The sequence below is a fragment of the Tasmannia lanceolata genome, unplaced genomic scaffold (assembly GCF_043159265.1).
Source record: "Tasmannia lanceolata isolate RefF3 unplaced genomic scaffold, GAP_Taslan_0.1 ptg000007l, whole genome shotgun sequence".
NCBI lineage: Eukaryota > Viridiplantae > Streptophyta > Magnoliopsida > Canellales > Winteraceae > Tasmannia > Tasmannia lanceolata.
Window position 1 is genome coordinate 1,681,031 of NW_027518684.1, and position 27,925 is coordinate 1,708,955.

The 27,925-nt window shown below is 40.1% G+C and overlaps 1 protein-coding gene across 1 annotated transcript; it reads right to left on the minus strand.

Annotated features, from left to right (window-relative positions):
• Positions 1-198: 198 nt before the first annotated feature.
• On the minus strand, positions 199-27,573 carry LOC143881376 (protoporphyrinogen oxidase, chloroplastic-like). The gene is made up of 10 exons (XM_077384416.1): positions 27,225-27,573; positions 26,998-27,136; positions 25,536-25,721; positions 25,273-25,357; positions 21,772-21,919; positions 21,558-21,638; positions 20,833-21,004; positions 11,365-11,524; positions 1,741-1,844; positions 199-787 (listed from the first exon to the last, which is right to left on the minus strand). The coding sequence occupies exons 1-10, from the start codon at positions 27,530-27,532 to the stop codon at positions 488-490; spliced, it is 1,683 nt and encodes a 560-aa protein (XP_077240531.1). The 5' UTR covers positions 27,533-27,573; the 3' UTR covers positions 199-487.
• Positions 27,574-27,925: the final 352 nt, after the last annotated feature.

A 27,925-nucleotide genomic window follows, 5' to 3' on the forward strand; every position in this document is an offset into this window, starting at 1 on the left:
AAACGTAAAAACAAAGTAATGGCATTATCAAAATATGGTAGTGCCAATATCAGTCCCTCAAAAGAATAATTGTACTAACTCAGTTGGTCTTTTACTGTGTAATCAGCTGTCAAATGTAATCACAATTTCCAAAAAACCTCTCATAAGCAAAATAAGAAAAAATGGAAAATGTGAGGTAGTGCAATTATCAAAACATGGTAGTGCCAATATTAGTAGCCTGAATATATTTTATTGTGAATCCAATCAGTAAAGAACACTGAAAAGTTTTCTGGTTTTGTCAACTCTTCCGGAGATTTTCCAATACGAAAACCACATGCAACCCTGTGAGTACATCTCAACCAAAACAAATTGAAATAGCAAATCATAATTTTCACCCAAAAATTACAGGCACATGAAGAAAAAAAGCTCTTCGAAGATTAAACTGCATTAACTCTAATAATGAGAACCTGCGTACCTAATACATCAGATGGAAATTTCCTTTTCCTGATCACCTGTTCAGACACTTTGCCATGTAATTAGATACGTCTGCGGCAATCTCGTAAGCTCCCTCCACACAACGGCCCAAGGCTACGCCAGACACAAAATTGCCTCCGAGAAATATCCCTTCAAACCCACCATCTGCGAGGGCAGCTTTCGCGTCTTGTAGAAGATCGAGATGACCAATCAAGAACTGTGGTATGGCCTGCGGCCATAACCTCACACCGAGAACAAGTGGGTCTTTGGCATTTGGATTTATAAGCATTTTTCGGAGGTCACGATCTACTGCCTCCACAAGGTTGCTCTCAGTCTGCAATCATAATGTTGGAGGATATCAGATCTATCCGTCGGGTGTGTTAGATTAGCTACTTTTGAATAGATTGGCAGCTAAGCTAGATTTAGTAGTTAAGATGTCTATCCTTATCACTTTCCTGAATGTTAATCTCTCGCTATATTTATCCATCTGAGTGTTCTATATAAACACTCATTAAGGCTAATTGTAATCAATTCAAGAAAAACAGATATTAGTGAAATCTTCTCATATTTTATTACAGTTATATCAATCAAGTGATTCCAACGCATCAATGTAAACACTGAAAACTCATTTTAGAAAGAAAAACATCTTGCAATCCAAACTTTGTTATAAGGTGCATAAGGGAGATATGGTTAGGCAAAATCCAATATTCAGGATACAGACTTATGGGAGTGTTGATATCATTCCCTATGATTGTGTGTCAACACTACGGCAAGGGAATACTGATTTCTCTAAAATTTCAAGGATTCTCTGAAAAATTGGGGACTCCTTGCCAAAAATAGACTTGTACATAATACACAGCAAAGGAAGAATATGTACAAGTGTGAGCATCCAAAAGTATCATAACTATAGCATTATGTGATACAGATCTGATATAAAGCATTGGTGCAATATGATACTAGAATCTGAGTTATTTAGACAGGAATCGAATAGCCATAGACACACTGAAATATGTCTAATGAGGATAAAGAGTTGATTGCCATCTACTAGTTCGTGCAAAAATGAATGCCAATTCCAAAAACTTACACTACTTTTTAGGCCCTGTTCGTTTCAGATTGTGGCAACCGATGGTGAGGGGCCCCAACCATCGGTTGCCACAATCTGAAACGAACAGGGCCTTAAGAGCAAAATCAATCTGATCATTGTCTATCAACAGGAACAGATGCCTATCATGCATTTGCAAATTCTTCCCCAGAATTTTAAACTGCAATATGAGTTGAGTTGCATACCTTGGATACAATTCCAGCATTCTTAGCCCCACCAATGTAGTTCAAAAGGAGCACCCTACCCGGCGGTGCTCGGTTAGGAAAGAGAGACGAACTGTATAATGTTCCTGGACAGCAATTTTATTGCACTGAGAAACACTAATGATTTTTACAGTTCCAAATGAGAAAAGCAGTACCCAACATTAAAAGCCCAATTACATTGTATTTTTTATTTTTTGAAAGAAAAACTAATAACAGTTCTCATATGTAACCGAACGAAGGAAAAAATAACTAAAATTTTTTTGCATTTCAAATGTGATCGCAAACTCATAAACACCACTCTTCTGAGTAAGTTGATTATTAAAAGAAAATTGAAAGACAAAGGTAGTTGGATCCACAGTAATTACAGAGGATCAAACATCTAAAGCTACGAGACTAACCTCTTGTAGAATTCTCTGAAATGTATGGACATAAAGAAATGAGATCTATCTAAATCAGACAAAGCATTACAGTAAGATCCTTCAGTACACCGTCACAAATATCCAAATCAAACTCCTACCCTCCCAAGGAAAAGAGAAACCAGGCAAAAAAATATATATTTAAATTCCCAATTACCCAAAAAAAACAACAATTGATGACGTAAAATCAGAACAGGGATCAATGCAACTAGAGGCATTTTTGGCGATGAAAATTAAGATCCACTCTTTGCATTCTCTGTCAAAACAAAGAAAGGGCCAATTTATGTCACTGAGGTTGATGCGTTCACAGCAGAGGTCCAAGCTACTCTCCTAGCCATTCAAATTGCCATTGATCACGAGATCACACACCTACAATTTAAAAGTTACTCTCTACTGCCTGTTCCAATCAACAAAAGTGAAATACCATGCCCTTGGATGCAAGGATCCACTCTTTTAGACAAGATTTACGAAACGGAAGGTCTCTCGCACTTGGTGAGAAGCAAATACCTGGTTATCTTAACATGAGGAGTGACTTAATTCTTGTGACTGACTGACTTCCCCCTCATGAACTACAAAAACTAGTCAAGCATGTTTTTTTAAATAACAAATCTTATTAATAAAAGTAATAGCCGAAATAGAAGCAAAATGGAGACAAGACATCCCCCACAATAACTACAGCGGCAGAACCCAGCCAGCACTAACCACCTAGCCCACACTAACTACAGTCCCACCACCACTTAAAGGCTAGTAATCTCCACCGCTTCCCTCTCCACTCCCTCTTTCGCCAACTTGCCAGCTTGGTCACTTGCTGACCTCTTCATAAGTCGAGCTATCTCTAATTTCTAAGATAATGTTGGCCGATTCCCACGGACCACGTGGTTTATTCCTAGTCCAAGCCAAAACATTAGCGGAATCCCCTACGATAATAAGAGTAATGGAAGTGTAACTAGCATACCATCTCAAACACCAGAGAAGGGTTCTAGCTTCCGCTCCCCCCTTGGTCCGGAGAAAGCGAGGATCATACAACCACTATTGTCACGGAATAAGCCTCCTACACCTGCTAGTCCTAGATTCCTTTTGGAACTTCCATCGAAGTACAAGCATCACCTACCCTGAAGGAGGGAGAGATTTTATCCTTTGCCATTTTGTTTTCTAAAATGACCTCTAAGCATGTCCATCATGGAGTATGAAGATAATATATTTTTACTTCTATCCCATGAGAACAAGAACAACTTTGATTCCAGCTACAATCCTTCCAACCCTCTTTTTTCTCTTAAAAGATGCAGTTGTTCCTCTCTTTCCATATGTGCCTTGGCAAGGTGAAAGGTACTAGCCTCCAAACAGTACACCTAATGAGTTGGGAGAAGGTATGCAGGTTGAAGGCTAATGGTGGGGTTGCAATTGGCTGAATAAGATTGAGGAACAAAGCTCTTAGGAAAATGACTTTGGAGATATAGGGAGGAGAATGGAGGCATTGTGGCACGGAATTATAGGGGACCGGTATGGGCATGGTCGCCGGGGGGGAGGGGGGGGTTGGATTAGGAGAGTTGGAACTCGGAACCCTATACTAGGAAAATGTTCGAGTGCATGGAGTCTATTTGTGCATCCAGATCCTAGTATGAGCCTCTAGTGAGATTTAGAGTGGGGAGGGGAGAGGGAACTCATTTTTGGGTAGATCTCTGGAAAGGCGAGTCTTTGTTGTGTCATTCATACCTGGACCTATACCGCTAAACCCATAGAGAAACTAGAGTGAATGACTAAATAGAAAGAAGAAAAGGGAATTGGAAGGGGGTGGGGTGTTGGATTGGACCATTAGGCTCAAGAGAAACCTTATGGATAGTGAGAATGTCAGTCTTTCCTTGTTCCTTGGTCTCCTTGGTTCCCAGTATTGGTCTCCATATAACCTTGAGTCCTTGACCATAGAGTGTGGACCCCTAATACCATCGGTTCCTTTTCTGTTCACTCCTTTCTTTTGCAGCTTGGTTCAAGAGCTAATTTTGTTATTGCTTTGTGGCTCTAGAGATCAATCATCAAAAGCTTCGGTATGGTTCCGTTCTTCCATAGATCAATCAAAAACTAGTCAAGTATCAAATAACAAAAATCTCTGAACACATGTTTTTTTTTTTGAAATGGCAGAGAAAATTCAATAAAGAAAAGAGGATGTGGACCGAGAAGGACCACTACAAGAGAAAAAGAAACACAAAAACAAAAAGAAGAACAAAAAAAATACAGCTCTCACGGAAGAAGGAAATCAAACCACTCCAAACCCATACGGCTAATCCCTCCCCTAGCCAAAGCATCCGCCTCCCCATTAGCCGATCGCCGCACATGATTGAACACTATAGCGGAGCCCGAGATTAGATCTTCTATTTCATCAAAAATATAGGAAAATCTCCATGGGGGGAACAACCGTGCCCTTCAACCATCGAATGACATTTAGTGAATCCCCCTCCACAATAGATCGATCCATACTCTCTTTATCAATACTTTTAATGCCATAATACACCGCCTTCACTTCGGCCTCTGACGCGTCACAAGTCCCTAGAGGACCGGAATAAGCCCACACCACATTACTACAATCATCATGACACAGACCGCCAACCCCACCCGGTCCCGGATTGCCAATACTCGAACCATCAAAGTTCATTTTGAGCATCCCAATGGGTGGAGCCTCCCACCTCTGAACAATCTGAGGCCCCCTCCCTACTGAAGCAAACTTCCCTCCACCCCTCCCATAAATCAAAAGCCGATACAAAGCGGAAAGCCGGAAGACATTTCGCCCACGAAATAGAGAGAGCAATAATTTTCATGTCAAGCCAATACGGAGATTTGGCAATCCCCTCAAATACTCTAGAATTTCTTTCCTTCCAAATCACCCACCATGTAGCATGCAAGCAAATTTTCCACAACAATTTACCTTTCCTTCTCCACGGAACATGACCCCATTGCAGCAACATGTCCGGCATAGAAAAGAGAAAGACCCAAGAGATGCCGAACCTCGAAAGGATATGGCTCCATATCTGACGAGTGAAAGAACAATGCATGAAGAGATGACCCACGGATTCCCCATCCCTCAAACAAAGAGGACAATGATCAATAAGCAACATACCACGCTTACGAAGGAAGTTAATCGTTTGAATCCGATCACGACATGCCGCTCACCCGAAGATGCAAACTCTAGGCGGGCAATGAAATTTCCAAACCTTGTCTGAGATAGAGGATACACCACCGGGCACCAAAAAGCTATAGAAGGATTTGACAGAGAAGATACCAGAAGATTCCGCAGTCCATACTCTTTTGTCCAAACCAATCATCTTAATATAACACCCATCTAGAAGATTAAGAAACCGAGAAACCGACTCTAACTCCCTATCCAACAAATTCCTTCTAAATACAGGGGACCACACTAAACCACCTCCATTGCGATCAAAGCACTCACAAACGAAAGCATTTTGTAAGAAGCTACTCTATAAAGATCCGGGAACAAATCCATAAGAGAAGCATCCGAACACCACATCACTCCAAAATTTGATCCTATCCCCCACATAAACTTTAAACCTAATACTCAAATTAAACAGAGGAGACATTTTTAAAATGTCACACCACACCGTCAGACCTTGTTTTTTAAACCGATTATCAGATTCCCACTTGCCTGGCAAACAACCATATTTGCTACTAATCACCCTCACCCACAATTGACTTTGTTCTTCTCCAAATCTCCATAACCATTTCCCCAACAAAGCATGATTAAATTCCTTTACTCTTCTAATACCCAAACCTCCATTCTTGAAAGGGGGGCACACCTTTTCCCAGCCCACTAAAAGAATACCTTTCTTCTCGACATTACCTCCCCATAGAAATCTACGTTGAATTTGTTCAATCCGCAATACAACACTAATCGGACATTTGAACAAAGACAGAAAATAAATGGGGATATTAGCCAATACTGCTTTGACTAACACAAGTCTACCCCCTCTAGACACGAGATTCCTTTTCCACGTCTCCAACCTCCTTTCTATTCTTTCCACCACAGGATCCCACAAAGATCTACTAGGTCTCCCTACCCCTAAAAGAAGGCCTAAGTAGGTGGATGGCAACTGATCCAACTGACAACCCAGAATATCAGTCAAAAGAAATGCTTCTTCCTGCTGAATGTTTAAAGCGTACAATCTAGACTTGTGGAAATTGGATCTCTGCCCAGAAATAAGCTCATAACATCTCAGAGCATATTTTAAATTCAGCACTTGGTTCAACTCTGGTTCACAAAAAGAAGAATATCGTCAGCAAATTGAAGATGAGACACCTCAACCTTCTCACTTCCAATTTTAAAACCATTAAATAATCCCAACCCACTCCCTTTAGACATCAATCTACTCAAAGTCAATGACAAATAAAAACGGGGATAATGGATCCCCCTGTCTTAGACCTCGAGATGACTTAAAAAATCCCTTTGGGGACCCATTAATCAAAACCGAAAACCACGCAGATGATACACAACTCCTAATCCACCATCTCCACCTCTCACTGAACCCCATTCTACCGAGCAAATAATCCAAACAGTCCCATTCCACCCTATCATAAGCCTTTTCCATATCCAGTTTGCACAATATTCCTCCCACGCCGAGTCTAAGATATGAGTCTATTGCCTCGTTTGTTACTAGTGAACAATCTAAAATTTGCCGATTAGCAACGAAAGCACTTTGGCAATCAGATATAATAGATGGAAGGACCACCTTAAGCCGATCTGCTAAAACTTTTGCCAGAACCTGATAGAGGCAACCAACCAGGCTTATAGGGCGATATTCGAAAATTTTGGGCGCACCAGCAACCTTTGGGATAAGGGCTATGAAAGTTGCCCCAGTGCCTTTGTCCAATACCAAACCCTTATGGAATTCATCAAATAATTTCATCAGGTCGACAGAAACGTATGACCAGCAAGACTGGAAGAAAGCTAAACAGAAACCATCCGGTCCAGGGGCCTTATCTCTGCATAATGAAAAGACACCTTTTTTAATCTCCTCAAAAGGTTTTTCCAATGCAAGACTCTGAACCATACTTAATTCACTAAACTCCAGATCATCCGGCAAAGGTCTAGTAATACACTCAGACGAATACAAGGCTACATAGAAGTTTAGAATCACACTTGTAATCGCATCCTTCCCCAAGATCAAAGCTCCTTTATCTTCTAAAGATTCAATCCTATTTCTCCTCCTTCTAGCACTAGCTATGGCATGGAAAAAAGCTGTATTTTTATCTCCTTCCCGTAACCACCTCACTCTCGATTTCTGTCTCCAAGTAATTTCCTCATGTAACAACATACCTTTATGCTCTTCTTTAACTCTCCCCAATTCCTCTCTCGATATAACACTACCTAGCCCTGATTCCTCCAACAAAAACTAACTCTCTGATTCTATTCTCTAACCACGACTTCCTGCTAGAGTCTGCTAATCTTCTTTCCGCCACCCAATCCTTCAACTTTTTCTTGACATGTCGAAGTTTTTGACCTATAACCACATCCGCAGGGCCCACAGACTTATGAGATTCCCACCATTCACCCAATCTCTCCTCCATGTCAGGAATCTTAAGCCATGCAATTTCAAACCTAAATGGAGGGGGTCCCCAAGATTCCAGTCTAGGATCCAAAAGAATGGGACAATGATCCGAAACTGAATGAGTAAGTGCTTTTTGGTATACCTCAGGGACCAAATCCACCCAACCAGGAGAAATGAGATATCGATCTATCCTACTAGCACTATCACCTCTTCTCCAGGAAAACCTGACACCAGACATAGGAAGATCGATTAATTCATGCTGTGAAATAAAGTCAGCAAATGCAACCATGTTTCGGTTAGATCTTCGACATCCAAGTCTTTCACCAACATACCTGATTTCATTAAAATCCCCCCCAATACACCAAGGGTAGGACCAACTCTCCCTAACTTCATTTAATTCATCCCATAATAAACCCTCATCTGTCCATGCAGAAGGACCATAAACTCTAGAAAACAACACCATAGACGCATCTTCCACCCTACGAAGGACAATGGAAATAGAAAATATGCCCTTCCATTCCTCAGACATAATCCAACAAGACTCATCCCAAGCTACTAAGATACCACCCAATGCACCAATAGCTTCGACAAAGGAGAAACCCCATTCTGATCTTGCACCGAGGCTTTTAATAATGCTTCTATCGATTAACTCCATCTTAGTTTCTTGAATACAAATAAGATCCGGCTTCAAATTTTTAACAAGATCTTTCACTTGAGCCCTTTTTTCTAAAGATCCCAAACCATTAACATTCCAAGATATCATCTTCATAAGGAAACAAATTTGCCAGACTTCCTCCCCTTCATAATGCTCTTTTTATATCCCAAACTAGCAACCTCACACCCCTCCCCTACAAGGATCTCACCATAGTTCACTTCAGATTTCAACCTTGCAAGCTCCCTTAGCTTTTTCTTCGATGTCTCAATCGAAAAACTCCGATTTTTACCTACCCCAATATTGTCCCTAATCTCCGAAGATCTAATCATCTCTCGGAACTCCTCCAAAGGGCCAAGATACTTCGCACCAAGTTTATGAAAAATCCCAATCGTGTGGTCCACGACTAACTCTATATCCCCCCCTCTCCCCTTCTTCCCTTCTAAACAGAACTGATTATTCTCAATGATAGGACAACCAGAGTCGATGAAAACAGAGTTATCTACCGGACTCAAAAGCTCTAGAACAGGTGCTACATCACTAGCAATTGAAGGATGCACAAAAGCGACTGGACCCGGATCATTGGGAATCAAATTGCCAACTGTACTATTAGAATTTTTAGAGCCCACTGGTATATCCTGCATATCACCACAAGAGCAGAAAACCTCATTAGCCAAAACCAAATTAAAATTCGAACCTTCTTCAGGCATGTCGCAGGAGCTAAGAGCCCCCAACTCCAGCTGTGGTATATTGCCATTATCCATAGCAAGATAATCCCCTCTTGCAAGAGGAGATAGAATTTGATTGTCACCTCCTTGGAACATTTTCCCCCATCGGCCAGCATCTGAAGCCATATCCCAGATGTCCCAACAACAATTTGTCTTTAAAGAACCCTCAAAATTATGTTGATTGGCTGTGATTAATTCACCCCACACCGGCTCCCCTCTATAAGATCTCCCTTACGAACCCACAAGATCATCCCTAGAGTTCGAAGGCCTCGAGTGAAAATTCGCACCGAGCAACAATAAACCTTCACTCCTCCTATGGCAGGGAACAAACACTGAATTCCGACCCCCCCTCCCCCCAGCATCGGGCAGATATTCATAGACTTGCCTCCACCTCCCAGAAGATCATAATTCGGAACATCTGCAGATTCCGAAACTTCAAAGTTTAGAATAGTTGCAATATCCATTAATCTTTGATCCTTATGAAAACGATAGAATTTCCGGCACGTCGAGGAATGCCTAACATTCAAACCACCTTCAGATGGATTGCGTTCCACTGATATTTCCCACTCTTCAATTGACCGCAAACTCCCCCTTTCCAAGAGATTTGAATAAGACAAAAAAGATCGGCACCCTTCAAACCTAGCAGGTGCCCCCGGTGTGTGATAAAGCCCATCTTCAAAAGAAAGAGGCATCTCGGGCCCATTCATGCTACCGGGGCTCACCCTACCCGAACCAGAGATATTACTTCCTTTCTTATACGAAGCTTCTCTATGTGACTTAGGAGATAAGGCCTCGATGATGTCGAAAAAAGCTATTTATGCTAGACGTGGGACCCATGCAGGATAGAGACACGTTTCCAACTCCACACACGCTTCTCCAACGTTTGACAGCTGGAGAGCATGAATTTTGAAATTCACCACCACCGCCCATGTTGCTAAACTGCGCCTCAATCGGTTCAGGATAGTAAAATCTTCTATCTTCAACCGGCTCATCTTCTCCACTGAAACCCAGAAGATCATCCAAACTTCCTTCATCCTCCGACGACTGAGACTCAACATCCCCATTTGATCCACCTTCAAAGCTTTCCGATGACGTATCACTCCCCGATCTGGGCTCATTAATGAGATCCGATCTTTCCGCCTTTATCCATCTCACCGAGCCATTCATATTCACTTGCATCGACACCTCCTTTCCGATGTCTCCCAATGTAGAAACCATAATCAAAGCTGATATATACCCCGAACCAGCTGAGCATGATCCACCCAGCTTCTGCACAGAACCTAGCCTTTCTCCTACCCTTCGAAATTTGGACTCGCACCATGCTTCCGGCGGCATTCCGGTAATACGCCACCAAAACGATGCGCCATCTTTAGGAAATTTTGATTCCCAAGGTAATAGATCCACAAAAGGTGAGTTAACTGCATCCATCCAAACAGATCTAGCATGACAACTATTCACCCCAATTGGGGGGAAAACCATAACCTCAAGAGCATCAATTTTATAAGCCTTAGATGACCAAGGATTACTAAATTTCTTCCCCAACCATATCTCAAGAGCCCTAATGTTTCCAGACCACCCATCTTTTATCTTTCCCCAGAGGCTAATGTCCGCATTGCAGATCGACCTCAAAGGGATCACTTCAATGTTGAAAGCAATTCCTTCCGACACAGCTGAGTTTTCCTTCAAATTATCCAAATCGATACCCACCGGATCTTTGCGATGTTCAAACCCTCCACCCATGATATGAGTCATAGAGTCGATAGGGATGTTGAAATCCACAGAAGACCAAACTTTCTTGCATTTCAAACATTCCACTCTCTTTCGGAAGTTGAGGAAACCGCATCTAGCACAGTTCCAATCGCCCAGATTTTCATTCCCCCTCTTTTGCACAGCTCTTGCAAATCTCTGATCTCTCCTGTTAAGAACCCTCTTCCACCTTCCCCTCTGCCCTTGCCATGCTTGCTTGCTCGCAGGAACAAATCCCCTCGCTCTTCCCCCTCGCTCCATTTCTATTGGATATAGCTACTCTGAACACATGTTACTTGTAACATTATTTAAACATTACTTGGAACATTATTTAAACATACAGGTAGGGGTAGGGGTCCAGCAAAACCAGCTTACATACCAGAAAGACAAATAGTGTTGTTAAACAAAAGAGCATGATAAAGACAAAGATATCTATCAGATAACATCTATGGAAACAACACCCATGTTGAAGCATATAGAAGCACGGGGAAGAAGCTTATAGGAAAGAATACCCAAAGTCTCCACTCCTTGACTTCGTGGATGTAACTGACCAAATCCCTTAAGTTCACCCTCTATCAAGCATTCCTGCCGAATTGCTTCCTTTGGGTATGAAAGGGTAACTGCTGCAACTGGTGGGTAATAAAAGTTTGAGAGGGCATCTGCGGCCAAATTCTGCCAATAAACCAGTAACAAACATTAAAAACCTGGGCATTCAATTTCCATAAACAATAGAAAGAAATTACGAATAATGAATAATGAAGCCCTAATGGTGTGCAAAAAGTAAAATGGTCATGGTAAAATTCAATAACTCATACTGCATAAAAAAAATGCTTGGATAGTACACAAATTTTTCATCAAACAAGTTTTTTCTTCTCTCTCTCTCTCTCTCTCTCTCTCTTTGAATGATGAAGAAGGCTTTATTAAAAAAAGCAATGAGGCCCCTCAACCAAGGTGGTCAAGGAAAACAAACACCCAAAGAGGAAAAAGGAAAAAGAACAAAAGTCTCTCGGAGGGATATGATCAAACACCTGCAAAAATGGTTGGTGCATTAGCAACATTATATAAGAACTTAATAGCTTACAATAGTTAAGACTTTTTCTTTTTCGCAACCTGCATATATATATATATGAGAAAATGGTTCCTACACATATGTGTAGATAAGTTATCTACACACTAGCTTAAAATACAGTGGGGCCCACATTATTTGGGTGATCCAAACCATTCATTTTTAAGGCCCTCACATAGATAAGGTGTCCACAAAAAATCAGATCCATAGGATCATCCTAACCATTCGAACTGTGGAGACAAAAAATGGACTAATTTGTGAAGGTTTAAAGACATCCATTTTACATCCACAAATCGTAGGGTTGGGATGATCCTATGGATCTGATTTTTTGTAGACACCCTATCTATGTAAGGGCCTTTAAAATGGATGGCTTGGATCACCCAAACAATGTGGGCCCCCACTGTATTTTAAGCTAGTGTGTAGAGAACTCTCTACACATATGTGTAGGAACCGTTTTCTCTCTCTCTCTCTCTCTCTCTCTCTCTCTCTCTCTCTCTCTCTCTATATATATATATATATATATATATATATATATATATAGAGAGAGAGAGAGAGAGAGAGTCACATGCATCTTGGATTCATTGCATTGCCATGCTTCCTAGCCTATCATGCACAATGGGCACACCTTGATAGAGATGAATCATTCACGCTGTAAGTTCCACCATAGATTGGCTGTTGCACAAAAATCAACCAGTTTAACCATGTCTTAAATGTATTGGTCACTGAAACTGGACCATTCTATATTCATATTTCGTAGTTTTTTTATGGATCTTGATCGGATATTTAGGATCACACAATCATAGTGATTTGTGGGCATTGAACAATCTAAGGCGAGGTCTAATACATGAATGGCTTGGATCAATCATAGTTAGACTCAATCTACGATACAGACTCATATCTACATACAGACTACATGTATGTGTGTGTGTGTGTCTCTATGTGTGTGACTCGTAAATCATTATTATGATGATTGATAGAATTGATTTTTGACTCCAATACAAAATCTCTCTCCTCCGTTTATCTATCCTTCCATATTCTAACCAGATTTTACATGGTCAGAGGCATTCATCGGGATGCATATATCACCTCCACCTTGACTTCCATTCCTACCCCACGTCATGGGAAGTCCCATGCAGCTATATGCAAAGCATTATGTTCGTCAAAACACGAGTAAGCAAGTGCTATCAACACAAATACTCAAGGAAGCAAATGAATCAATGACATTCATTAAGGCTCCGTTCACTTGTTTTCCCGGGAAAGGAAAAGAAAAGGTTTTCCGAGAATCTGATGTGGCAAAACGAAAAGAAATCCCGAGAAACTGTGCAGGAAAAGGTTTCCCGCGCCTGTTCACTTGCGCAGGAAATCTCGGGAAACTGGGCAGGAAATGGTTTCCCGCGCCTGTTCACTTGCCAATTAAACATTGGTGGGAAACACAAACATAAAAAATCATTTTAAACATAAACATAAACATTGGCAGATACCCTGGATTGGTGTGTGTTTTACATGTTTGTATGGGGTGGAGCTAGATTGAAGTAATACATGTGGGGGATGAGTCGTCCCCATCCCAACAAAAGTGAGGATAGTAAACAATGGGTAACCACAACTGATCAATGAGAGGGTTAAATGGTCATTGAATAGAGGTACATATCCCTTGTTATACCATACAGACAAATTCCTGAATAGAGGTACATATCTTAAAATTCCTGAATCAATTGACCCTTTTTGTGTACAGACAAATTAATTGGAAAATGGTTTCAGTAATAAGTTTTTCATTCACAACATTACAGTAATGTGAACAAACTGGGCTTTATGCCATTCAAAAAAAATTGGGCTTTATGCCATTCAAAAAAATTGTTGTACAGGTTTTCAGAGAATCAGTGTTTACTCCACAAATTACAGTGTTGATTGAGGAGGGTTTTATCAAACCCTCCTTCACAGAGCAAATTACAGTGTCGATTGGTTGGGTTTCTAACCTTCTTCACAGAGCCAATCGAAATCAAAACCTCCATCTACCATGAAAATTATCTGTGATAGCAGAATAGAAGCTAAAGCCAAAAAAAAAGCTGAAATCTCCATCGTCTTCTTCCTCTTCTATATTTTTTGGCTTCCCTTCTGCCATCTTAGCTACATTACGATGGAGAATAAGCTGAAATCATAGATTTTTTTTTGGGCTTCCCTTCTGCCATCTTTGCTAAGAATAAGGCAAAAGACAATAACCCTAAAAAGCTGAAATCAAACCCATGATCTTGTTCTTCCAGCCATGAAACCCATTTCTAAACCCTAACCATTATCTTCTTCTTTCAGCCAAGAAACCCATTTCTAAACCCCAACTATTGTCTTCTTTTTCCAGCCAAGAAACCCATTTCTAAACCCACCATTATCTTCTTCTTCCACCCAAAAAACGCCAAGAACCCTAACTCATATTAATTAAAAAAAAAAAAGAAGAAACCCATACTTGCTATTCTGAGGAGGAAACCCACGCTGGTCGAGGAAGAAGACGCACGAGTTTTTTTTTTCTCGAGGAGGAAGAAACCCACGCTGGTCGAGGAGGAAAAAACCCACGTTGAAACGAGCCAGGAGGAGTCCCTCTTGCCCATTATTTTTTTTTTCTCTCGCCTTCTTGTTTCACAACACACGAGTTTCTTTTCTTGGGAAACCAAATCGCACCAAATTAGTGGGATTTGGTTTCCCACTCTTGTGGGAAAAGAGAGATATCCACGTCATTATTTGCCATTAATTTCATTTTCCACCTAGACTATGTTATTTTCCCAGGAAAACAAGTGAACACCCTCATTTTAGCTTTCTGGGGGAAAAAAAGGTGTTTTCGCGGGATTCGATTACCCGATAACGCAAGTGAACAGAGCCTAAGACAATCTCGGATAGCGTATGAGTATATGTCATGAAAGAAGAATTAGATGCTCTCTATAGAATCAATGCATGGGTTGTAGTAGGTAGACAGGCCAGGAATGTGAAAATGGGTCTTCAAGCTAAAACAAAAGCCTAATGGAACTATTGACAAGCAAAAGGCCACTAGCTTAATAGCCAAGTGATACAATCAGAGACGTGGTCTTGACTATGATGAGATATTCAATCTCGTAGCCTCACTATAGTGAGGTTCACCTTGGCATTGGACCATCATTGATGGGCGGACAATCAATGGAAAATCAATCAAACTGATGTCAAGAATGTATTTCTTCATTTCAAAAAGAATGTATTTCTTCATGGATCTTTGAAAGAGGAGACATATATGGAGTAGCCATAAGGCTTTGAAGTTACATACAGAGGCAACTATTTATCCAGACTTAACAAGGTCCTTCATGGGCGGAAGGAAGCTCCTACAGCGTGGGTTGAAAAGCTTCATTAGGCTCTCAGGAACAACCGGTATAGGAGAAGCAAATCTGACAATTCCCTTTTCGAAGTATTAGTGTGTCCACGATATCATCATCAAAAGAAAGAAAACATTCAAAGACTTAGAAACAACCTAAGAGAGAGCTTTGATAATAAAGATATGGGACATCAGCTCTACTTGGAGTAGCAATTGAGAGGTCCAAGGAAGAGAGTGCTTGTCTCAAAGGATGTATGCTTTAAATTTGTTCATCAAGCTTTGCATGATGAATTGCTAACCTATTTTCAAATGGAAAGGAAGGCCACAAGATCAAATGTTCACACACCTATTGAAGCATGAAAGGGGCTTTTCAAGGGCACTTCACTATCTCTCTTACCAAGCTAGACATTATATATGTCATGAGCCAGGCGTGTCAATGCCTACATGATCCTCAAGAAGAGCATCTACAAGCGGTCAACCAAGTTATGAGGCCAAGCAAGTTATGAGATATCTAAAAGGCACAATGGATCGTGGGTTATTTTACAGTCTCTCAAGAGAAAGCAATCAAGATGTGGCATTTCAGATGCTGAATAGACTAAAAATGATGAAACACGTAGGCTGGTTATCGGGCATTGTATTTTGATGAATGATTGTTTGGTTTCAAGTAGTGAGAATGAAGAGACAGTAGCTAGGTCAAGTGCAGAAGAAGAATACAAAGTCATGGCCACAATTGCAGATAAGCTTATATTGCTAAGACATCTCCTTCAAAAGCTTCACTTGATATCATACACTCATCTTTTGTGTTGTGATAATCGAAGTTTCATTTTGTCACAAAATCACAGTTTCCATGTCAAGGCTAAGCATGTCGAGATCAATTACTGTTTCTCCGGTCTTTCATGTCAAGGCTAAGCATGTCAAGATCAATTACCATTTCATCCATGAAAAAATCAAGACTGGAGAAATGGTTGAAAGTATTCGCAAGGGTGTTTTGGCCATTTGAAAAATCTCATATACATGGCTTGTAACTTATTATTATGATGATGAATAGAATTGATCTTTTACTCCAATATGAAATCTCTGTTCTCTAAGCTCTCTTTTCATATTCATCATACTCTAACTAGAATTTAAAGAGTATTCATCACTTGACAAGAATAGCCTTGTTAAAGTATAAAAGATAAATAACACCTTTCTCCAATAGCTTAACCTATTGGAGAAAGGTGTTATTTATCTTTTATACTTTAACACTCCCCTGCAAGTGTGGCCCACTTGGCAAATACGTGGCACATGTGGTCCTACTATGGGCTGATCATCGCATGTGGATTTTTGCTATCCGGGAGGTTTGAACTCGAAACCTTTGGCTCTGATACCATGTTAACTAACCAACTTCTCCACATGCGATGGTCAGCCCAAAGTAGGACCACATGTGCCACGTATTTGCCAAGTGGGCCACACGTGCGGGGGAGTGTTAAAGTATAAAAGATAAATAACACCTTTCTCCAATAGCTTAAGCTTTAGGAGAAGTTGGTTAGTTAACAAGCCTTAAAATCCAAAATCAAAGATCATTGTCAATTTTTAGGGTTGAAAATTTCCCTAATCCCAAATACAGCAGAAAAACATAACTCTTAATAAAGTAAGGCATAAGCATAACATATAAAGTGAGTTTAGATAACTATCTTAATATAGCAGTAAAAGCTTCTAGACACTCCTCGAATGAAGACTATTTTATCGATTTTATCATATTTTTCTTCGCACATTGCTCCAATTCTTGACCAAACCACAGTCCCAACCAAAAAGGTATCTCAAGAAACATAAGGTAAATTGATGCATCTTGATAGATATAGGGTATATAGGGTCCTGATATTTCCATCCCCCCTTTTGTTTGTCCGCCCCTTTTATTGGCTAAAATTTTTAAGACCAAACTCAACTTAACTCAACTAAGCCTTTGTCCCAAACTTAGAAGCACGAAGCGGGTGCGGGGGCAGGGGTGGGGGCGGGGAAGTAGGGGGTCTAGAAGATTCTAAGTTTGGGAGCGCCATGGGAGCGTGTATGCTTCTTTATATATCTTTCAAAATTCAAGTACATTAAAAAATAACAGTTTCTAACCATTTTCATACGTATCTTTCAAATTTTAAGTACATTTAAAAGCTAATTTGTAACCATCTTCACCATCTTCATTTGTGTGCACTCATTCCTCGTGCCTTCTGAAGATGCACAATCCTTTGTGCTTGCTCCAATGTAGGACTGTGAAGAGTTGGAGGAGTTTGATGTAGAGAAGTTGATGAGGGTGGAACTAGAGTAATAGAAGCAGACTAGGAGCGTCATTAGAGCAGTTCCCATCTCTCTGGGGTCGCGCTCCCTGGAAGCTCCTTCCTAAGGAGCGCCGAGCGGCACCCCGAGAGAAGGTTCCTGCTTCTAAGGTCCCAAACTAGTTGGGGTAAAATTTTTAAGACCAAATGATTAAAAAAATACCCTCTTTCTCAATTCAATAGCTCACTCATACTGACACAATGATGCAGATATGATGATTTATTTACATGTTATTTAGTTTTTAGGATTTTATTTCTATGTTATTTAGTTTCTAGGATTTTATTTTTCATGTTATTTAGAATTAGGGAAGTTTAGTCTTTTAGGAATTCTTATTTTAGTAGGTTTTCATCTTTTAGGTTGTTAATTGCCTACTTATAGGCCTCTTTACAGATTATTTTGTGAACTTTGATGATTAATTGAATGAATTGATATTTTCCCCTCTAATTTCCTCTCTTCTTCTTCCCCAAGTCTTCATCTCTTCTTTCTCCCCTATTCTTCTTCTTATCTCCCTATTTTCATCTCTTCTTCAGGTTATTTTCATCTCTTCCTCCCCTTCGTCTATTTCTCTCCCCTTTCATCAATTTCTCTCCCCTTGCCTCAACTTTTCTTCACGGTGCTGCATCAATTTGCTTATTTACATGTTATTTAGTTTTTAGGATTTTATTTTTATGTTATTTAGTTTCTAGGATTTTATTTTCCATGTTATTTAGAATTAGGAAGTTTAGTCTTTTAGAAATTCTTATTTTAGTAGGTTTCTATCTTTTAGGTTGTTAATTGCCTATTTATAGGCCTCTTTACAGATTATTTTGTGAACTTTGATGATTAATTGAATGAATTGATATTTTCCCCTCTAGTTTCCTCTCTTCTTCTTCCCCAAGTCTTCATCTCTTCTTTCTCCCATATTCTTCTTCTTCTCTCCCTATTTTCGTCACTTCTTCAGGTTATTTTCGTCTCTTCTTCCCCTTCGTCTATTTCTCTCTCCTTCCGTCAATTTCTCTCCCCTTGCCTCAACTTTTCTTCACAGTGCTGCATCACACAGGATAAAGCCTAAAGAGCTAGTAGAGAAGATCAAAAGGAAGAAAATGAGAGGAGGGGGTGTTGGAATGAAACCAACTGGGATGGAGGGAGAAGATGTGATTCAAAAGAAGAATTTCCAACAGAGGGAAGGGAAGAGATAAATTTTGAAGATTGCAATCTAGTGGTTAAACCATTTAGTTTTGCACTACTGGCGATCACTGAGCTCGAATCTGGAGGTGAGCATGGCGATGTCAGGGTCTTTGAGTGTTTACGCGTCGCAGAGCATTTTTAATAGAGGGAGGATGATTTGAAGGTATGGAACATGGTGTGCGTGGAGTTGCTCAAGGAGATACAAGTGGACGGAAAGTAGGAGTTCAAGCAAGGTTTGGAGAGAGGGGATAGGGTTTAGAACTAGTGGCGAAATTTCAGGTAGGAGAGGCAAAGGTCAGTGGCAGAATCAATGTTCGTAGTGGTGTTAGATGGAGAGTGAAGGAAGAAGGCATGGGAGAAGGAGAGAGGTAGATCTGGGGATGGAGCCGAACCACTTCAGTTTTACCTTCCAAAATGGGTGAAAAATTTAGTCCCCACATTTTGGCTACCTTGAGTCTCCATCGAAATCCTCCCAAGTCTCTCCTGGCTTCCATTCTGTCATGACCTCTTCTATCAGTGTAACTGCATACTTTTGCTTTCCCTCATTAGACCACACCAAAATTGCCTCATGTATGATCGTCTCGATAATGCAACATTTGAATAAAGTAGAGGAGGCAGAGGAGCTGCCGCCTTTGAAGTGATAACAGCATCAGTTTCATTATCATTTGAATCTACTTTGAAGCAATTGCACCCCAATATTGAGTCCTAACCAAGACAATTGAGAAGGAGTTGGAAGACGATGCATTGCAACGGTTCTTCCGCCCAAGGTTCAACCCCCTGCACTTGATGTGGCTGAGGTAGAGGGTCGCCAAATCAATGAGCCCTTTGTAACACGATCTACCATCATGATACTTGTTTGATTCACTGTTGTTCTTGAAATTGAATTCTTTTGGGCTCTTCTCGGTGAGGTTGGAGGGACTTTGAGCCCTTCACTATGCATTTTCATGAAAAAAGGAGCAGATTGAAGAACAGATGGAAGCAGGGCTGGTGATGTTGGGTTCGGAGGATAAGTGAGGGAAAAGAGGTTTCAAAAGTGCAAGCAGCTAGTGGAAACCAGTGGAGTTCAGCATTTCAATTTTCATTCACTTCCATTTTTTGTAAGCATACAACTCAAGGGAATGATAATTCTTTGTTTTTAGAAAATAAATCTTAAGCTAAAAATAAAGTGTTCAAGGGGGTGGATGGAAAAAAAACGGGATGGACATATCATGTCCCAATATATACAGATATATGTGTGCATACACATGCATACATGTATCATGAACAACTACCATATATAAATATGTACACGCACGAACGCGCGCGCGCACACACATATGTGCATTATATGTATATATATATATATATATGTGTGTGTGTGTGTGTGTACACAAATATATCTATCTTGAAAAATTATCATATCAATTTGCCCTACTTATTTGACATGTCTAAGTTCAAGGCACTACTAACGAAATCTATATGCTAGTACATTCAAAGCTCACTACCACAATCCAGAGACCCTTCATTGTTGTCCTGAGAGATTTCAACAGCTGTTTCTCTTATAACAATATTGCATATCATATATGCATGAGCAGCAAACAAATTAGAAGGATCCATTACTAAAATTATTTTCAATTAAATATAATGAAATCTCGTTTGATTTTGCACAAGATGCTTCTTCAACTACATGTTAAAATTTTAGCACCTAGCAAATAAATCCTAGTGGAAGACTGAACTATTAGTAACTTGGCATCAATTAAGAAAGACACCAACTAAAATGCAGATGGAAATTCGTTTGTCTTCCGTGATTAATACTACAAGGCATCACAAAGTACCCTTCAGAGGATACAAGGAAGGAGAAGTGAGAACATCATTAGATAGTATAAGAAAATCAATCAGAAGAGCATGTCTTCCACTTCTCATTTCTCACGTGATATGACACTAAAATCTGGCGCCAAGGTAAATATTTTTACTCTTCACCGCTTACAGTAATGATGCAAAAGTAATCAAATTCCTCCAGTCAAATAAAATAATTCGTTGAGCCAAATCTGTTAAGAAAATTCATTGTGGAATATGTGTACAAAAAATGCAACAATGGAAAAATATATTCGAGAAGGGTTCAGGAATGGAACATACAGAAAGAGGACGCAACAAACTACTGGCAACATAGGATGGAACAGTCATGACAACGCTTTTGGTCTGGACAGAGATCAATCCTTCTGGTGTTTCATATGTCAAAATATATCCTCTGTTGTCCCATTTTTTTATGCATGACAGTTTCCAGGAGAGCTTAACTTTATTACCCAACCTGAAAGAAAAGAAAAATTGAATAGAACAATCAAATTTTGTGGACAAAGTGTTAATGAACATGTATACGCCCTTGTGAAACAAACGATCATGAGCCAATGTTTTCTTCAAAAGACAATTCTCAACAATTACACCGAAAAACAAAGAATTGGCCCATAAAAAATGCTGTTCCAGATCTAAATTCAAATAGATAACAAAAGTAGAAAAGGAATCAAATTCCACCAAAATTTGAAAATGAGGAGAAAGGGATAGTATTAGCATATGAGGACTAATTGGAACTAAAAACGGACCATATCACAAGAAAATCCCTGAGATACCAATGAATATTAGCAGATACTGCAGTTCAACGTTCAATTATCTTTGCTTTAGTGGTCAAAGCACATAATAACATGATTGCGGCGACTATTTTGCAATTTAACACCAACATGACATAAAGAATAGATACCAGACATTTGTCCCTTCTGATATTCCACTAAATATGCTATGGGCCAGAATAGAATCATCAGACAAGGGCTTATTATTCAAGAATAGAAACACTCAATGATCAAATATACCTGGTAGAAATTGCATTAGGCAGCATAGCAAGCCCTTTCCGAAATGATCCAACAGTCTGGCCCTTTGGTTTGGGCAAACGCCTGCATTTTAACTGAATTCAATCCTTTGGAACATGCTATAATCAACTAAAGTAAGCTATAAGGAAAATAGGTCTCAATATATCAGTTTTGTAAGCTATAAGGAAAATAGGTCTTAATATATCAGTTTTATTACGGATCTCGAGGTGGTTTTGGATTTTTGTTCCTCTCCTGAATTGCTTGAAAAGTACCACCAATAATACTGCCACCATTCTGCTCTAGCTTCCAAACTTTTCCAAATGCCGCTTTCATGCTCAGCTTCGCAGGATCACCCGCATAAACACCTGCATGCAATGCTAGTTCTATAAGAATGAGATTCGACCTACGCATCAAAGAAAGGCAAGCCACCTTAGAAAGTTTTGTAACACTCTTGGCTATAAGAAATGGAATATTGAACATTAGATTTCAGCATTGAACAGTAGACTTGAGCGTCTATATGGTAAGTTTCTTAAGATGAACAGTGCATAGCATAGGCGCATATGAAAAGGCTAGCCTCATGATTCACTCTCCAGGAAGAGGCATAGTTGCCGTACTCGTACGAGTCAACTCGCGAGTCATATCGAGTCATGAGTATGTCGAGTCCAACTCACATGGGTGACTCGTAAGTGTTGAAGACTCGTACGAGTCGTCTAAAGACTCGTACAAATCGGAGCAAGTTGACTCGAAAACTTAAGACTCGTACGAGTCATAGAGTTTATATCCTCGTTGATTTCTTCATGGTTCTCTTCTCTTCTCCTTTCCTCTTCTTAGTATTTACATGTAAAGTCATTTAAGTAAATGTCTTTATTGTCCATTTACTAAAGATTTACATGTAAATAAGGGAATACCCTCATTTTGTTGGACAAATTTTATCAAAAGAATCCCAAGAAACATCTCAAAAAATGTAATTATCATCAATATTTGCATCATGTGCGAGTCATTGGCCAAACCAGAACTAGCTTATGCATGGAAGGTGTTTGAGGAGATCTGCAGTTTCCTTTCCAGCTTGTTGGGGTGAGTTGGGTATGTCATAGTGTATTGATGATCTGTTTGATTCATGGGCGTACCCCCATGGCCTGAAAGAGGTAATAAGTTGTGGTGAATTGCGATAACTTCTTTATTGTGGGCGGTGCAGAAAGAATCAATAGGACAACACTTAAGTAAATGGAAAAGCTGGTGAGATAGATAAAGAACATGGTTTTCTATTCCATGGTTCAGTGAGGAGCAGGAGGTACCTAAGAGGGAGTAGGACTACGACAGAGTATATGGAGTGCAACTTTAGTAATGTAAGGAGGCGGGACGAGGATGTAGTAAATATGACTGGACAGGAGGTACCTAAGAGGGATATCTTTCGCTATCTTGGTTCAATTCTACATAAGGAAGGAGAGATTGAAGAGGATGTTAACCATGGAATAAGAGCAGGTTGGTTGAAGTGGAAGCTTGCCTCAGGAGTTCTATGCGACCGTAAAATCCATACTAAGTTAAAGGAAAAGTTTTATAAAACAGCTGTGAGGCCAACCATGTTGTACAGCTCAGAATGTTGGGCCACCAAGAAGCAGCATGTGCATAAAATGAGTGTAGCGGAGATGCGAATGCTTAGATGGATGTGCGGCTACACAAGGTTAGATAGAATTAAAAATGAAGACATTCGTAAAAAGGTGGGGGTGGCACCAATTGAGGAGAAGATGAGAGAGCACCGCTTAAGATGGTTTGGACATATACAACGTAGGCCTTTGGATGCTCCGGTGAGAAGAGGCAACTCATGCCAAATTAATGGAGTAAAAAGAGGTGGGGGCAGACCGAAAACAACTTGGGTAGAAACAGTAAGGAAAGACTTGATAGCTATGAATATAACAGAGAACATGACCTTGGATAATAGAATGGAAGAAAATGATCCACGTATAAGAACCCAACTAGAGTTAGCATTAGAGCCGGGTAGATTCCTTTCACATTCTTCATGAAATTTTTCTAAAGGATTCATTTAGCCGACCCCAACTAGTTTGGGACAAAGGCTTTGTTGAGTTGAGTTGAGTTGAGTAGGTTCAGTGGGCAGCAGTTGCGAAGGAATTTAGAAGAGTCTCAGCCTCTGATTTATGCATCCTGCGGGATGTGTCTATCTCATTTTTATTTTTCATGCGCTGTTTAAAAACTCCTCACATCAATCATTGGCTCACCCGAGTTGACTCCTTTTTACCTTGGTCAAGTTCTCATCTGAATCTAAGTTTTGCTTACCAAGTTGATCAAAACATCTTTGACTTGCCTGAGCCAATGAAAAATTGATTGACTCGCTTGAGTCGGTAGATTCTCTTTTAGCATGATTGAGGTCTTGTTCGAGTCCAACTTTTGAAACACTGTTCTCATGACTCTCCTACTCCGAGATGATCTGTTCCTCTCCTCAATTCTATTGAGCCTAAATTTGATGGGTCTAGGCTCCAGCCTAGGAAAATAAATCCGAGCCCAGCCAGGGAAGCACTAGGGGTATCTTAGGGGCACATGATAGGAAGGTCGGGTGGGCATTTTTCGAGCAGTTGGGGTATAGGATTTGATTGCAGAGAAAGTTATGGCACTTAAGTGCGGTGATCTTCTCGTGGGCCCTCCCTTAGTTGACTCGTTGGTAGTGGAGGGTAATGTCATCTGCTAGATGAAAGATGGGAAGAGCTGGTCTTCAAGATTTGTGGGCATCATTGAGGACGTGTTGAATAATATTGAGGGGTTGGGGGCATGAGGTTTTCTTCCATCACGTCCTTCGGTTGACAAATTCATATGCAGATTCCTTGGCATGCAACATTTTTATAGAGGATTGTTGGTTGTTAGTCCTTTTCGAGTGCCATTTGAACTTTCTGTTCTTTTTTTGTTCCTTAGTGTAGTTGGCTGCCCATGACGGTCTGGACTTAGCTTGTTTTTCTTCATCGTTCTCTTAACAAAGGTCTGTCATTTAATAAAGGTGGAAACAATAACATAAGAATCTTCCACAAAATAACAATAACATAAGATTATTCCACAAAATCACAGTAGCAAGAAGACAACCAAATCACATTAGATGCCATGGAGTAAATGGATATTTAATCGACAATAAGAGGGGGTCGAAGATATATATTAAGTTACTGCCTAAGTCTTTAATCTAAAGATCTTGAGTGGCAATAAACTTTTCTTGAAGGTTTGGACTTTGGATTCCTTACTTTATCTTTTGAGAAAGCTAGTTGGTTGGAGAGTGCTTTTAAGAAGAGGCAAACGGCGATTTGCTCGACCGATATGGACAAGGCCCCAGGTGGAAATGCTTTTATTTACCATGGCCATTTACAAAGATGATTAGGAGTTGATTAAAGCCAATCTTGAGGGTCTTGAAGAGACTCTATATGAAAAGGGCCTATTTATCAAAGATGAAAGTGCCAAATTCATCACAACAGCCCTCAAGACTGGCTCATAGAGTTCCTTCTCTCCATCCAAGACAACAACTCAACATGAAATATAAGCAGTATTCCATCAGACACCAAGTGCTATGTTGTTTATTTCCATCCCAATGGGTTGCTATTTGATAGGGTTCTTCTAATGAACTTTTAGATCCATTATAAATTCATAAATCAGTATAAATTAGCAACTAATAGGCAACAAAATGCCGTTAAAAAGAAAAGTGGAACTGACATGAAAAGTTAAGCACCTGAACAAAATGGCTCTATCAACCGTTCAAAAACTTCATCACCAAGATTACGTCGCACAAAGTCTTCAACTGATTCCTCATGAGCCTGTAACCTTTGTTAAATGATAAAATATGAGAGAAGTACTTGAGAATGTATGCTTACCCATGCATAAGCAGATAAAGATTTACATGAATGGACTATAGCATATGAGGATGCAGGAATGTGAAAGAGAATGTCCATCCATATTCTAATGCTTTCATAGAGAAGAATCAAGAGGACAAACTGGTGGAGGAGGACGAATGCCAATAGCACCAAATCCAGCCCTAAGCTTTCCAGGAAAGCTCATCAAGTCAAAGAAAGGTAAATCAGTTGGCTTTGAAGGCACCGGCCTCAATTTTCCACCCCACAATACAAAACGTGGAGCATTAGGATCACCCAATACAAGATCATCCTTCAAACCACTATCCACCTGCAATGCCACCACAAGTAATAAAAAAAATAATGTGGAGGCCATTCAAAATAAAATAAAAAAATAATAATGTGGAGGACCATTTCAAAAAATAATAATATTAATAATGTGCAGAAACATGGGATCACATTAACTTGATGTATAAATGACAAAAGAAAATAACACTTCATGTAAGAGGTTTCAAAGCTTAACGATTTAGATGCTCATTTCACAAAGGAAAATTTGTTCTTTCTGTTATAGTAAGTGAGATTGAAACCCCAATGAAAAATATGACCACAAATTCTTCCCCAAACAAGTATATACCTAGCCATGAATAAAAACATAAAACAAGTAACTTTAGACAAAAGAAATCCAAAGTTCACTGCACGAGTGATGAAGTAATAAACCACATAGTATATTGCAGAGACATCTTATGAACTTTCCATTTAGACAATGCCTAGGTTCATCAGTTATTCATCTCAAGGTTCATTTAAATATGAAGTTTAAACTCAATCAAGGAAACTTTCCACAGAAAAATAAAGAAGTGTACTTATGATTGTTTCCTAGACGGTCTCGGTCTAAGTTACAAAATATGTTTTGTTTTGTCCGAAACGGTGGAAACATTTCGTTCCGGACCGAAATCCAGAACAGAAATGGTATAATTATTGTTTCGTTCCGTTTCATCCATCCATTTTGATGGATTGGGTCGTAGAGGATGACCTTGTTGCTTCAATTTTTAACAATTTCTTATTTTTTGGATTTTTTTTCATATTTTTAACTATTAAAAAATTTTGGACGTCGTAGCCCACCCAAACAAAACAGCCGAAACGCGGAACGAAGCCAGGTATCTAACACCGAAGTGTTTCGTTTCATAGGCCAAAACGGAATTCATAACTTAGGTCTCAGTAGTTGAATCGGGCAATTTAGAGGCACTTTCATCCCCTCGGACAAACAAAAAACCCTCTGAATTCCAAGCACACCACAGTACAAGGACCCTCTGCTTTCTACAAACAAGAAGACCATGAAACTTCAAAGAGCATTTCCTATGGCCATAAATGCAAGAACCTGCATCTTACTGAAGCAATTTGATCATGATACATGTCTCTGATACGATGGGGAAAATGTGTTACAACGACAATTTTAAAGCCTGAAAACTCGACTCAATCTGAATGTGAGATGAGCCAAGTATCTAACATTCTCAATTGAAATTCTGAAATCACAATCAATTCTAATACCAATCTCAATTTCAAGAATCAAACCCTAGAAAAAAAAAACCAAAACCCTAGCTAAGGCGTACCGCTAATGTGAGCATTGGATCGGACGGCTGAAAACTGTTGGGACCTTCTTCCCACAAGTACCCATCCCTTTCGACGGTCGTGATGTTACCTCCGACCCGATCCCTCGCCTCCGTCACAATCACATCTCCGGCAAGATCCCTGAAAAACCCAAAACTGTAATTTCGTTTGGAGTAAAGGGTATTTTTGTCAAAAACCCTAAAAATCTGTATTAGGGCTCCATAACAACCTGTGTTTCGTTGCGAGGGCTTGGGCGATGCTGAGGCCGCTGATTCCGGCACCGACGATGACGCAGTTGACGGAGAAGGATGCCGGAATCTCGCCGGAGAGGGGCTGGGACGGAGAAACGGTGGATTCTCCGGCAATTGAGCATCGGAATTTGGAGCTAGGGCATTGTTTGGGAGAGGAAATAATGCTTCTGTATGAAGGTTGAATGGGTTTAGGGGAGTGGGATGACGTGGATGGATTTCGTCCGTTGATTCTGGCGGGAAAGGATGGACGGTATGGGAAAGGGGAGAGGTCGGTGAGAGTCACCATGGAGAGAGAGAGAGAGAGAGAGAGAGAGGGACGTTATCTTCTAACGTCCTGCACCTGTAAAAATGAAGAAAAATTGTGCGGGAGATTATATCCGCAGCTCCTTGTTTTGATAACGACACTCTTCTTGGAGAACGTCTATGAAAACCTACGAGAAATACTTTGGAAGACATGCCCGTGTTATGGAGCTCATTAACGGCCCTCCCTATTGTGCCACGTACTCGACAAATGCCATCAATGACCTTTTCTGAAGGACAAAAGTATTTGTACGTCTTTAAGTAAATAATAGGTGTACCCTTATTTAGGTACACATGACAATGTCGTTTTGCGGTGCGACTTGGGTCGGGCTCAAACTAAACCCGACATGTTCAACCCGAATTTGGTTTGGGTTAGATG

Coding starts and splice junctions, on each gene's coding strand:
- LOC143881376 (XM_077384416.1), bottom strand. CDS start 27,532: ATGGTGACTCTCACCGACCTCTCCCCTTTCCCATACCGTCCATCCTTT. Junction 21,639..21,771: donor CCAAAACCACCTCGAGATCC/GTAATAAAACTG, acceptor GTTAAAATGCAG/GCGTTTGCCCAAACCAAAGG. Junction 1,845..11,364: donor TCAAGGAGTGGAGACTTTGG/GTATTCTTTCCT, acceptor ATTGCTGTCCAG/GAACATTATACAGTTCGTCT.